The 13946-nt window shown below is 50.0% G+C and overlaps 1 protein-coding gene across 1 annotated transcript; it reads right to left on the bottom strand.

Moving 5' to 3' along the window:
- Positions 1–118: 118 nt before the first annotated feature.
- AP1M2 (adaptor related protein complex 1 subunit mu 2) lies at positions 119–9692 on the bottom strand. The gene is made up of 12 exons (XM_061188776.1): positions 9547–9692; positions 8262–8418; positions 8008–8075; positions 5902–6032; positions 5644–5791; positions 5423–5549; positions 4781–4923; positions 4629–4700; positions 2323–2481; positions 1689–1814; positions 967–1042; positions 119–538 (listed from the first exon to the last, which is right to left on the bottom strand). The coding sequence occupies exons 1-12, from the start codon at positions 9586–9588 to the stop codon at positions 516–518; spliced, it is 1272 nt and encodes a 423-aa protein (XP_061044759.1). The 5' UTR covers positions 9589–9692; the 3' UTR covers positions 119–515.
- Between the last annotated feature and the right edge of the window lie 4254 nt (positions 9693–13946).

Below are 13946 nucleotides of genomic sequence, written 5' to 3'. Positions count from 1 at the left end.
TGCGAGGGCCCAGATGAGTGACCATCGGGATGAGAAATGGATATGTGTTGCTCACGCTTATCCCAGCACTTCAGGGACAGCCCTGGCACCCCCAGCCCCCAGCCAAGAAACACATAACAGCAGCTAGATTCATTTTTAATGCCATCCGAAAACTCAGAATGGGCCAGCGGGCCTCTGGGCTCAGCAGCTGTGGAGGAGGGCCTCCCCACACCTCCTAAGGCAGGTCACTGCAAGAAGGCACTCATGAGGGGGACTTAAGCCCCTTTTCTATTTCTTCATATAAAATGGGAGGGGGGAGGGGCGGGAGCCTGGAGACAGGGAGACCATCCCTCCCAGCCTATGGGTAAAGGAAAAGGCTGGGAGCCAGCCAGCCCTTAAGAAACTGCTGATTCAGGAACTGCCGTCACACACACACACACACACACGCATCCCATCTTCCCTCTCTCTCTCTAGAGTCCGCAGTCGGGGCCTGGGGAGAGGACGGCCCGTGTTCAAACCCCCACTTCTTCTCCCTTCTAGCTGGTACGAAGTTGATAATCTGCAGGGAAACGAGTGGGGACCATCTCAGAACTGGGGAAAGGAGACAAAGGGACAGGCCCCCCACCCAAATCCAGCCCCTTCCCCAGCGCTCATGATCAACCCTACAGGTATGTAACAAGGCTAAGGATCGGCTCAAACATGGGGACTGTAACCATAGCAACAAGCCTGCTTCCAGGCAGTAGATGGGGGTGCTGTGTGTTCAGCCCCTCATCCAAACCCCACCACCACTACCCTGGAACTGGCAACTGTCCCCATTTTAAAGATAAGCAAACCGAGGCCCAGGGTGGCACACTGACAAAGACAGGGTAGACGTGGGGCCAGGCCTGTTGAGTTTTGGTGCCCTCTGAGACAGGATGTATTAAAGCCCCAAGACCATCCCCTTTCATCTCCTTGTCTCCGTCATCCCAGGGAGCTGGGCTGCCTTACCGCCACTCTGGGTGATATAGCGGACCCAGGGCAGGGCCTGGTAACCACTCTTCTCGATGATCTTCATGTATCGGACCTGAAAAGGGATGAAAGGAGGTGGCCCAGGCTAGTGGGAGAGAGCTGGCTGGGGCCAGGGGAAAATATATAACACAACTTTGGGGAATAAGAAAGCACAGGCTTGGGAACTTCCCTGGTGGCACAGTGGTTAAGACTCCGAGCTCCCAATGCAGGGGACCCGGGGTTCGATCCCTGGTCAGGGAACTTGATCCCACATGCATGCTGCAACTAAGAGTTCGCATGCCACAACTAAGGAGCCCGCCTGCCACAACTAAGACCCAGTGCAACCAAATAAATAAATAAATATTAAAAAAAAAAAGAAAGCACAGAGCTGGGAGAAATGAAGTAACATGGCTCAGGGCAAAGATGTGGCAAGGACAGTGTGTGGGGGGATTAGGGGAGAGGTGGTCCAGGACAGTGGGAAAGATGGCCCAGTATAAGGGAATAGACACAACACAGTTTAGGCACAGGGCAAAGTAAGAGGGGGAGGCGGAGGGGACCCAGGCTGAGAGCAGAAAAGGCAACACTGTTCCAGGAAAAGACAAGGATGATTGCAAAGGAGAGATGAGCCAGGCCAGGGAATGGAGGTGATCCAAGCCAAGAGACGGGAGAGCAGGGAACCCACTGAGGTCAAGGAGAGGAGCCACTCTGCCCACTTCTCTCACCTGGATCCCGGAGACGGTGAAATAGGGGATCTCAAACTTGACCCCGATGGGGGGCCGGCCCTCTACCTCCTCCTTCTCCACGCTGGGGAGGCCAAAGTGGGCGCGCATCAGGTACTCCTTGCCCCCCTGAGGGCACATGGAGGTATCAGACACACTGAGGGGCCCCTCTATACCCCAGACCATCCTCATGGCAGCCCCTAGGGGTAGGCTCTGCTCTCAGCCCGTTTTACAGACCAGAAAGTAAAGGCTCCTGGCCAAGACTCACAGCCAAAGCTTCTGACTGCAAAGCCTGGTCGGGGACCTTCTAATGATCACCTCCCATTTTCCAGGCCCCGATGAACAGCCCCACCAATATCCCAGGGACAGACCAATCCTCCAGCAGCCCAAGGATGTGGGTAACATGATATTGCCTGTTTTACAGATGGGCAAACTGAGGCTCCATGAGAGGAAGTGGGATTCCCAAGGCTGTCTGGGATTGGGAGAATTTAACTATTATGCTGGTCTGGTTTCCAGCTTTATCATCCCCGAAGGATAGCCATGTGCACACGTAGGTGGCTCTCTGATTTATTCTCTGCCTTGCCCTCAAGAAGCAGGGGCAGGTCCCCCAGATCCCCCGCCCATCCCTGGTGCTCACCGGAAAAGACTTGATACTCCAGATAACGACGTTCTTCTCTGGCATGTACTTGGCACTGCCTACGCTGGTCTTGAAGCGTGGGGAGTCGGCATCGCTGGGTACCGGCACAGATATCTCCACGCTGTTGGCCACCGACTGCTTCTTAAACTGCCCCTTGGCCTGTCAGTGGAGAGAACATGGGGCATGAAGAATTCACTCATGCAAATATTCACCAAGGCCTTTTCATGTGCCAGCTCATCAGGAGCCCTGAAGTGGGGACCATAATCCAGCCTATTTTCCAGATGCGGAAACAGAGGCACAGAGAAGTTAAAGCATTTGCCTGGAGACACACAGCCAACAAGTGGCAGAGCCGGGGTCCACACCCAGGAGAGACTCCAGAAGTCCTGATTTTGTTTTTTTGTTTTGTTTTTCTGGCTGCACGCAGAGCATGCAAGATCTTAGTTCCCCGACCAGGGATGGAACCCACGCCCCCTGCAGTGGAAGCGCAAAGTCTTAACCACTGGACCGCCAGGGAAGTCCCCCAGAGGCCCTGCTTTTGGTGCCTTCCGTTTGGAAAGTGTCATACACCTTTGCCTGGTTCAAAAGATCCCTCATTTGAGCAGCCCCTAGGGCAGGCTCTGCTCTCAGCCCACTTCACAGACAAGAAAGTAAAGGCTCCTGGCCAAGACTCACAGCCGAAGCTTCTGACTGCAAAGCCTGATGGGTCCTCAGCCCGTCACAGAGTTTTCATTTGAAAGCTGACATTTACTGACCCCCTACCATGTGCTGGGCCCTGTGCCAAGCAGTTAGCCCTCTCACTAATTCTCTAAAGTAGGAGTCATTCCTAAGGTCCATTTTACAGATGAGGAGACTGAGGCCCAGAGAGAAAGAGCTTTTGCCCGAGTCACGTAGTTGATAACCAGCACAGCAGGGATTTGACCCAAGCCTGTGTTCTCAATCCTCACATGTTCTCCTTACAGATAAGTTACAACATTATAGCCAGATCTAGATCTGTGTGACTTGGGACAAGCTTTTAACACAAGGACTCTAAGTGTCCATGTGCAGTGACTAGCATTATGATGACTGCTCTTATTTATGAATTTGGTGGTGGTGGGGAATATATGAGAGGTGGGATTGGGGGCAGAGGACCTGGAGATAAAACAAGGCAGGGGGTGTTCTTTCTGGAAGGCACCAGCTTTAAGGCCCTTTCCACTTTCCCTGCCTGCAGAGACGGGGACACTGGGGATGTCAACACCCCTGCCCCCTGCCCCGTGACCGTCCACTCCACAACCCAGCTCCCCGAAGACTCTAAGACTGGGGAACAAAGTTAAATCTGAGAACACAGACTCTTGAGCCAGGCAGACCCAAGTTCAACATGCCCCCTCCTTTCCTAGATGAATGACATCTTAATTCTTCTGGGCCTCAGTTTCCCCATCTGTAAAAGGGGCTAACTATATGCTCTGGAGAAGCTCTTGCTTGGGGCACTGGGAAACAAGCACAGGGCTATTCAAGGCAAGGTGAACCACAGTAGCCAGGAACTGAAAACAACCCATGCAAGAGATGGGACAGAAGATTCTCACGGTGGAATATTCTACAGCCACAGAAATGGATGCACTCAGCTCTGGCTGCTGGGATTCCTCTTAAAAATCCACGTTACCTGAACAAAGCAAATTATACAAAAAGTCATACAGCTCCAGTCCATGGATATAAAGGTCAGAAACCGGAAGAATGAAATATTTGTGGTTATAAATGCAGGTGACAAAACTATAAAGAAAAGCAAAGAAATTATTTACAGGAAATTCAAAATTGTGATTACCTGCGGGCAAAGGAGGAGCAGTAATTGGGGGAGGGGCAGGTGGGGGTTCAGAGGAGCTGGTGGAGCCAGGCACGTTCAAATAAGCTGTGTGGTTTATTATTAATCTTTAAACCATATAAATACACTATATGGTTTATATATGTGTATGAAAGTAAATAAGTAAAACAGATCATGTGTCAGATGGTGGTAAGTAATAAGGGAAAAACTACAGCAAAGAAGGGAAGTGGGAAAATCAGGGAGGGCTTCTCTGAGGAGGTGACATTTAAGCAAAGAACTGAAGGAGGTGAAGGAGCAAGCTATGTGGATATATGGGTGGCTGGGGGCAGAATGATCCAGGGGACAGCCGGGGACCATGCCTGGCATGTTTGAAAACCAGCCAGAAGACCCACGTGGCTGGAAGGAAGTGAGGAGCAGGGAGGGAGGTAGGAGATGAGGTTAGACTGATTGGGGGAGGGGGGCGGGTATGAAGGGGCGGATCCAGCAGTGTGAGTAATTATTCCCCAGGGCCCACCTTGACCATGATCTCCACGCGGCTGTGGGAGAATTTCTCAATGACAGATTCAATCCAGATCAGCGGCTTGACCTACAGACAGAGGAAGAGGGAGTTCTCCGAGGCTCTGGGGTCAACTCTCACCCCTTGCCAGGGGCTTGACCCTGCCTTACCTGGGTGCTGAGGCGGTAGGACATGAGCTCGAAGTCACCGTCGGGCGGAATGAAGGAGATGGTACGGTCATTGTCGAAGCGAGACAGCCGCACACACTGGTGGAATTTCACATCCTCCAGTTCCACGGACTTGTTCTTGCTCCCTGAAACTCGGAGCCGAGTTAGCAGCGTGATCCTGGAGCCTTCGGCGACCCTGGAGCCCGGGGCACGGTCCCTATCCTTGTCTTCCCTTTCTACCGCTACAATCACCCCCATTTAACAGATGAGGAAACTGAGGCCCGGAGTGGATGAGTAACTTGCCCAGGGTCACCCAGCTGGCCAGGAGCGGAGCTAGGATCTGAACTCCGGGAATCCGGCTCTTGCTGCCAGGTTGTTAAATATGATGCTATTCTGTCTCCTACTGCCGCTAGAATGTCAGATCCATGAAGGCAGGGATTTTTTTCTTCACTGTGGTGTTCTTGCGCCTGGCACTCAATAATGAAGCAGTTGTTTGCGCAAGGAACCAGCAGCTGCAGTACTGGTCACAACCAGAAGAGGGCGGGCGAGTGCTATTTCAGAACTGACTGCAAGTCTCTCGGTACCACCCACCCGTGATGGGACGAAGTCTCAGGCTCCCGCTTGTGCCCCGTTCCAGAAACTTACGGCCAGTGAGCTCGAAGAGCACGCGGTCATTGAGGCCCAGCCTCAGCTCCGGCATTCCCGACAGAAACACTTTGAGCTTGATGGTGCCCACGATCTCACTCAGCAGGACACTGCCGTTGGCGTTGACCTGAGGATGCACACATGGGGGGGTCAACAGGCCTAGGGCCCACTCTCCTGCCCTAAGGCCGTGGCAGGGGTGGGGAAGAGGTGTAGGGGCTCACCAGCAGGTTGACAGACTCTATGACATCGATGAAGACTTCGTTCTTCTTGTATCTGATGCCCTCCGAGCGCCAGGACACAGCATTGGTGACAGTGGGTGGCACTCGCGACTTGCCCGTCTCCAGCTTGTTGCCCTGCTGCGTGATGTATCTGGCAGGAAGGCAGGGAGATGAGCAGGTAGGCCCAGGGACACTTCCCCAGCCCTCTCCAACTTTCTTCCACCCATGGCCCACCCTGTGGTTGACCCATGGCCCACTCACTCCTGCAGGATTTTGCTGTCCGTGGTCTGTGGGAAGCCGAAGTCCATGAGCTCATCCAGCAGCTCGTAGACGATGACGAAGTTGTCTCGAATGCTTTCCTCCTCCAGCTCCTTGAAGTATTCAGAGAATACCTGCGGGTTCAGGGAGACCGACATCCACAGAGGTGTGGCTGGTGTAGCTGTGGGCTGAGTCCCCACTCACCCAGCCAGCCACCCAACAAGCAACTATTGAGCACCTACTGTATACCACGGTCGGTATATTAATGGTGAACAAAGCCAACAGGGTCTCTGCCCTCCTGGAACGGACCCACCTCAGAACAAGGTTTGTAAATGCATGAAATAAAATACACAAGATGGGAATTCCCTGGCGGTCCAGTGGTTAGGACTCTGCGCTTTCACTGCCAAGGGCCCAGGTTTCATCCCTGGTTAGGGAACTAAGATCTCACAAGCCAAGACGCGCCACGCAGCAAAAAACAAAAAAAAAACAAAAAAACCCGCAAGATGGCAAAGGAAAACTGTTACACAGAAATACGTCTCAGTTCATGGACTCCCTGAATTCTACCCAGGGGCCCTTGGGACTTGGGGGACCCCAAGATGGGAGTCCCTGGGATTAATAGGTATCACCACAGCAGAGAACCTGTCAGTCACCCAGCATTGGAAACCGCATCCTTCATCCTGCTCCAGCCTCTCTGGCCTTTTTTCTGTTCCCATCTCGGGGCCTTTGCACAGCTATGCCCACTGCTTAGGACACTGTCCTCACAGCAGTCTCCTTGTGACAGGCCTCAGCTCCTCAGTGAAGCCACCGCTATCCCTCGACCCCCGTGAGTATCAGGGTGAGACTAGCACCCCAGTCACTGGTTATCACAATGTCCCTTTGAATCTCCTTCTTGCCCTTTATTTTTTTATATACATATTTATTTATTTATTTATTTTTGGGGTCTTTGTTGCTGCGCACGGGCTTTCTCTAGTTGCGGAGAGTAGGAGCAGGGGCTATTCTTTGCTGCGGTGCGCGGGCTTCTCTTTGCAGTGGCTTCTCTTGTTGCGGAGCATGGGCCCTAGAACGTGAAGGCTTCAGTAGTTGTGGCGCACGGGTTTAGTAGTTGTGGCTCGCGGGCTCTAGAGCACAGGCTCGGTAGTTGTGGCGCACGGGCTTAGTTGCTCTGTGGCATGTGGGACCTTCCCGGACCAGGGCTCGAACCTGTGTCCCCTGCATTGGCAGGCGGATTTTTAACCACTGCGCTACCAGGGAAGTCCCTCCTTCTTGCCCTTTAACTCCTCAGCATAGGCAGGGACCGTGCCTGTCTTATGCACAGCTGTGTCCCCACCTCTGCCTGGCAGAGAGGAGACAAATCAATACAGATCCCTTGTTTGTCGAAGTATATTATATGTACTAGGAATTTTTTTTGGCTGCACCGTGCGGTATGCGGGATCTTAGGTCCCTGACCAGGGATCGAACCCGTGTGCCCTGCAGTGGAAGTACGGAGTCTTAACCACTGGATGGCCAGGGAAGTCCAGGACTCTGTGCTTTCAGTACCGAGGGTGTGGGTTCGATCCCTGGTCGGGAACTAAGATCCCATAAGCCGCACGGCGGCCAAAAGAAAAGAAAAAGTATTTACTGAGCAATTTCTCAGTCATTGAGAATGGCATATAGTAAGGGCTCAATAAATTACTATATGATAGTATGATACAACATTAGTGGTAATGCTAACAATACCAAACCTTTATTGAGCACTTACTGTATACTGAGCACTGATTTAGGCGCTTTAGAAGTACAAATTTGATTAATCTGTACAACAACCCTGCGGCAGGACTAAACCCAGTTTAGAGGCACAGAGAGAAGTGACTTGTTCAAGGTCACACAGCCAGGAAGTGGGGGAGCTGGGTCTGGAACCCAGTTCCCTCTGGTTCAGATTTGAGCACCAGAGACCTCCTTGGTTCCTACCCTATAGGGAGAGATGATCCCACAGCAGCTAATGAGAACACAGAGTGATGGGGCTTTGATGGTGACACCCCCAGGGAAAGCTTCCTAGGAGAGATGGATTCCGAAAAAGGTAGGCAAAACAGGTAGACAGACAGACCAGCCGGCCAATGGAAGGCCAGGACCTACCTCCACTGTCTTGTAGAGGAAGGAGTACACGAGGGAGGCATTGGCGTTCTTCAGCGTGGTGGCCACCACTGCAGGCAGCGAGGTTAAGGAAAAGGTGCCATTTTGGAGGGTTCCAACGGAGCACAGATCCTGAACCCTCACCCTCCAGCCTGAGCCACTGCTGTATTGTGCACCTCTTGTCCCAGCCCACCACATCTGGGCCTGAGCTGCCCACCACTCCGGGCCCCCAGGGATCCTCCCGTGGCCCCGGATACAGTAGAGGTTGCTGTATTTGATCCACAGGAAGTGGACCCGGCCGTGGCTCATCAGTGGGGCCAGGGCGCCCTCCTCCTCCCGCTGCATGAGCAGAGGCATGAAGTGCTCAATCTCACTCATGGCCACATCGCCCTTGTAGTTGCGGCTGATCAAGGGCTGAGGGTGGGCAGAGAAGGTCTAGTCACTGCTGGGATCCAGGGACTCTACGCCCGGGGGCATCAGAGTGCCAAGGTCTGACCCTACTTGCTGGCTGAGGGGGCGTGGGCAAGGCTCTGCCTCTCTGCATCTCAGTTTCCTCCTCTGCAAAATGGGCACGTGATAATGACAGCTAGAGTATCTAGAGCCCTCACTGACATCTACTAAAGCCTGGTTGTTTGCTGATTTATTCTGTTGTCACCACAACCCTATGAGGTAGGTGGTATCACCATCTCCATTTTACAGACGGGGAAACTGAGGTATGAACCACGCCCATAGTAAGTGAGGAAGCTGGGAATTGAACGAAGATGCCCCGGCTCCAGAATTCCTGCTCTCAAGCCAGGCTCCATATGCACCAAATCGGTGAGGTAGGGACGATGAAAGGAAAGAAAGAGAGAAAAAAAGAAAAGAAACAATTATATCCATATATCTCTCATAGTTCATATAGCTCTGCCTGGCAGGCAGCAAGCGGTCAATAATAATAATACCTACTTGGTGAGGTTGTTTAGTCCAGTGTTTAGAACAGAGAGGGCACCCGCAGGTCCTCACACACCTTAGCTCCCACTATGATTATTATCAGAAATATTATTTTCACCGCCACTGTTATTATTGCTACTGAATGACAAGACGAATGGGAGGGGGCACCAGCAAGGGACAAGACAGCCCCAAAGGGGAATTAGGGTCTCCGGCCCCTGCTGTCTTTCCCAAATATTAGTACTGTGGATGATGATGGTGACAAAAATAATAATTTCAATTGATTGAACGCCTAATGTTTGTAGCAGGGCTACTGTGCTAGGTGGTATACACGCATAAGGTTGTATTCGTTCTTCTTGGGTGGGGACTTCTGTTATTCCCATTTGTACGGACAGGGAGACTGAGGCTCAGAGAGGAGAAGCCCCTTGCCTCAGACACGCGGCTAGTGAACAGTGGAGGTGGGATTCGACGCGGGACTCCCAGGGATTGGGGGAGGGGTGTCCCCACACCCCCAGAGCTTTCCGGGGCCTCGCTGCCTGCAAGGAGGGGCCGCCCCTGGGTCCGGGAGGGTGCAGCCTCACCTGTCCGTTCCCCACTCCCTGCGCCCAACCTCACCTTGCCCTTGACATCGAGGATGAAGACAGCCGAGGCGGACATGGTGGCGGACCTGGCTGGTGGGGAGGGAGGGCCTGGAGGCTACGGTGGCGCCGCTTCCTTCTTCCTGCGGAAGCGCCCGCGCGCAGGTGAGCACCCAGGTGAGTGCGTCTCAAAGGGGAGGCCACCAGGTGAGCGGCGCAGTCTGCCGACGTGAAGACGCTGCGGGGGCGGGGAGGGGCGGAGTTTCGGATGGGACAGCTGCCCCGCCTCACTTTCCCTTTGCGCCCTGGAGGGCTGTTGGGTGGGGACCCCAGACCAACCAACTATGCGTCCAGCCAACCATCCACCCATCCATCCATCCATCCATCCATTCATTCATCTATCCATCCAACCAATCAACCATTCATCCATCCACCCATCCACTCATCTTTTTTTTTAATTAATTGATTAATTAATTTTTAATTTTATTTTATTGTTTTGGCTGCGTTGAGTCTTCGTTCGTTGCTGTGCCCAGGCTTTCTCTAGTTGCGGCGAGCAGGGGCTACTCTTCGTTGCGGTGCACGGGCTTCTCGTTGCGGTGGCTCCTCTTGTTGCAGAGCACCAGCTCTAGGCGCGTGGGCGTCAGTAGTTGTGGCGCGTGGGCGTCAGTAGTTGTGGCACGCGGGCTCAGTAGTTGTGGCTCGCGTGCTCTCGAGTGCAGGCTCAGTAGTTGTGGCGCACGGGCTTAGTTGCTCCGCGGCATGTGGGATCTTCCTGGACCAGGGCTCAAACCCACGTCCCCTGCACGGGCAGGCGGATTCTTAACCACTGTGCCACCAGGGAAGTCCCCATCCACTCATCTTGTTTCTTCTGTCACTCCCACATGCATGTGCGCCCCAATAGAGCAGGGACTTTGTCCTTTTCATGTCTGTGTCCCCCGGGCCCAGTGCTGGGTGCTCAATATGTGTCTAATTAATTAATTAATACCATAAATATTTACTAAATAATTTATTCTTTCACTCAATGACAGGAACTGTGAGTTACACTCTTAGCAGGACAAATGTAGCTGCCTTTTTTTTTGGCCACAGCCATGTGGGATCTTAGTTCCCCGACCAGGGATCAAACAAGCGGCCCCTGCCGTGGAAGCTCAGAGTCCTTTTTTAATTTATTTTAATTTATTTTTGGCTGCATTGGGTCTTTGTTGCTGCACGCGGGCTTTCTCTAGTTGTGGTGAGCGGGGGCTACTCTTGAAGCGCAGAGCCTTAATCACTGGACCGCCAGGGAATTCCCCAAGTAGCTGCTTTTATTGTTATTCCTAATGTTACTCTTTAAAATTTTTTTTAATTTAAAAAAATTTTTATATTGTTTTTAAAGGTCACACTCCATTTGCAATTGTTACAAAATATTGGCTATATTCCCCGTGTTGTACAATACATCCTGTAGCCTATCTTACACCTAATAGTTTGTGCCTCACCCCCATCCCTATACTGCCCCTCCCCCTGCCACTGGTAACCATTAGTTTATCCTCTATATCTGTGAGTCTGGTTCTTTTTTGTTGTATTCACTGGTTTGTCGTATTTTTTAGATTCCACATATAAGTGATATAATACAGTATTTGTCATTCTCTGTCTGACTTATTCCACTTAACATAATGCCCTCCAAGTCCATCCATGTTGCTGCAAATAGCAAAATTTTGTTCTTTTTTACAGCTGAGTAGTATTCCATTGTGTATATATACTACATCTTCTTTATCCATTCATCTGTTGACGGACACTCTAATGTTACTCTTTTTTTTTTTTTTTTTTTAAATTGGGGAATTCCCTGGAAGTCCAGTGGTTAGGACTCCATGCTTTCACTGCCGAGGGTGTGAGTTCGATCCCTAGTCAGGGAACTAAGATCCCACAAGTCACAGGGCGTGGCCAAAAATAAATAAATAAATAAATAAATAAAATAAAATTTATTTTATTGAAGTATAGTTGATTTACAATGTTGTGTTAATTTCTGCTGTACAGCAAAGTGATTCAGTTATACATATATATACATTCTTTTTCATATTCTTTTCCATTATGGGTTTATCACAGGATATTGAATATAGTTCCCTGTGCTATACAGTAGGACCTTGTTTTTTTCTTTTTAATTAATTAATTAATTATTTTATTTTTGGCTGCATTGGGTCTTCGTTGCTGGGCGCAGGCTTTCTCTAGTTGCAGTGAGCCGGGGCTACTCTTCGTTGTGGTGCGCGGGCTTCTCATTGCGGTGGCTTCTCTTGTTGCGGAGCTCGGGCTCTAGGCATGCAGGCTTCAGTAGTTGTGGGTTATGGGCTCTAGAGCGCAGGCTCAGTAGTTGTGGCACATGGGCTTAGTTGCTCCGCGGCATGTGGGATCTTCCTGGACCAGGGCTGGAACCCGTGTCCCCTGCATTGGCAGGCAGATTCTTAACCACTGCACCACCAGCGAAGGCCAGGACCTTGTTGTTTATCCATACTATATATAATAGTTTGCTTCTGCTAATCCCAAACTCCCAATCCATCCCTCTCCCACCCCCTCCCCCTTGGCAACCACAAGTCTATTCTCTGTGAGTCTGTGAGTCTGTTTCTGTTTTGTAGATAAATTCATTTGTGTCATATTTTAGATTCCACATGTGATATCATATGATATTTGTCTTTGTCTGACTTATTTCACTTAGTATGATAATCTCTAGATTCATCCATGTTGCTGCAAATGGCATTATTTCATTCTTTTTTTATAGCTGAGTGGTATTCCATTGCATATATGTACCACATCTTCTTTATCCCCTAATGTTAACTCTTTTTTTTTATTTTGGCTGTGCCACGCAGCTTGTGGGATCTTAGTTCCCTGACCAGGGATCGAATCCGGGCCCTCAGCAGTGAAAGCGTGGAGTCCTAACCACTGGACCACCAGGGAATTCCCTCCCCTGATGTTACTCTTATTCATTCCCAACGTATTTATAAGGTCCTACTATGTGACATTAGGATGTTGATAGAATGTTGAAAAGATAAATGGTCATCATTAGTATGACTATAATTGTTATATTATTCACTCAACCAACATTTATTGAGCACCTACTGTGTGCTAGACTGGATATATGGAAGCCATTTTCATTATGGTGATGATGGTTCATTCAGTGAGTGAATATTTATTGAGCACTCCTGTGGCATTATGGATGGTGACGCAGACAAAGCCACTCCACTGCTCTCCTCCTAGGGAGGGCGAGAGGTATGCAACTTGAAAACCAAAAAATAAGGTGACCCTTGGGAATTCCCTGGCGGTCAGTGATGAGGACTCCATGCTTTCACTGCTGAGGGCCCAGGTTCCATCCTTGGTCAGGGAACTAGGATCCCACAAGCTGTGAGGCTGGCAGAAAAAAAAAAAAAAATCCCTGATAAAGGTGGGAGCCCTGAAGGCAGGGAGTTGGGTGTGTGTGTGTGTGTGTGTGTGTGTGTGTGTGTGTGTGTGTGTTGGAGAATAAATGTGGGGCTGTGAGGCAGGGAGATCAGAGAAGGAGCTGACATTTGAGAAAGTCCTGAGGGTAAATGGTGATGTGATGAGATCCCATTATTGCCAGGGACTATTTGCTGATCCCTTAACTGTGTTGAGGTTCATGGGCCTCCCAACCCTCAATTTCCACCATGATCTTCAGAGCAGGGGCAACCCAAGAGAAAGTCCCACTGCAGAGCCTGGCACAAAGCTGGTAGTAGTATTGTTTCTGTTGTTGTTCGTGTGTGTGCTGGTTGAGTGCATGGGCTCTGGACCCTACTGCTTGGGCTCAAGTCCTAGGTATGCAAGCAGCCAGCTGTATGGCCTCAGGCACCTGGCTTCCCCTCCCTGGATCTCGGTTTGCACATCTGTGAAATACAGTTAAAACTGCACTTTCCTATAACCAACAAGGACCTACTGTATAACACAGAGAATATATTCAATATTATGTAGTAACCTATAAGGGAAAAGAATCTGAAGAATAATGTGTATGTGTGTATATATATGTATATATATAGATAGATAGATAGATAGATAGTATAACTGAATCACTATGCTGTACACCTTAAACTAATATGATATTGTAAATCAACTATACTTCAATTAAAACACACACACAAATAAAATAAAAAAGAGAAAAAATAGGCAGGGATCAATCAGGAACTTGGGATTACATACACACACTACTATATATAATAAGGTAGATAACCAACAAGGACCTACTGTATAGCACAGGGAACCCTACTCAATATTCTGTGATAACCTATATGAGAAATGAATCTGAAAAAGAATGAATATATGCATATGTATAACTGAATCACTTTGCTGTACACCTGAAACTAACACAACATTGTAAATCAACTATACTCCAATAAAATTTTTTTAAAAACCTTGCAAAATGAAAAACAACGAGAAAAAAATAGGAAAAAAGGAAAAAAAAAA

The sequence above is a fragment of the Eubalaena glacialis genome, chromosome 4, assembly GCF_028564815.1.
Source record: "Eubalaena glacialis isolate mEubGla1 chromosome 4, mEubGla1.1.hap2.+ XY, whole genome shotgun sequence".
Classification (NCBI taxonomy): domain Eukaryota; kingdom Metazoa; phylum Chordata; class Mammalia; order Artiodactyla; family Balaenidae; genus Eubalaena; species Eubalaena glacialis.
The sequence above is the reverse complement of the archived record's forward strand: the minus strand, read 5'-3'. Positions and strand labels throughout refer to the sequence as shown.

What these genes read in the sequence shown, in the direction of transcription:
- AP1M2 (XM_061188776.1), bottom strand. Translation starts at nt 9,588, where the DNA reads ATGTCCGCCTCGGCTGTCTTCATCCTCGATGTCAAGGGCAAG. An exon ending in GCGTGGAGATCATGGTCAAG is followed by an intron (nt 2,482 to 4,628) that starts GTGGGCCCTGGG and finishes CTCCACTGACAG; the next exon opens with GCCAAGGGGCAGTTTAAGAA. An exon ending in GGAGTATCAAGTCTTTTCCG is followed by an intron (nt 1,815 to 2,322) that starts GTGAGCACCAGG and finishes ATGTGCCCTCAG; the next exon opens with GGGGGCAAGGAGTACCTGAT.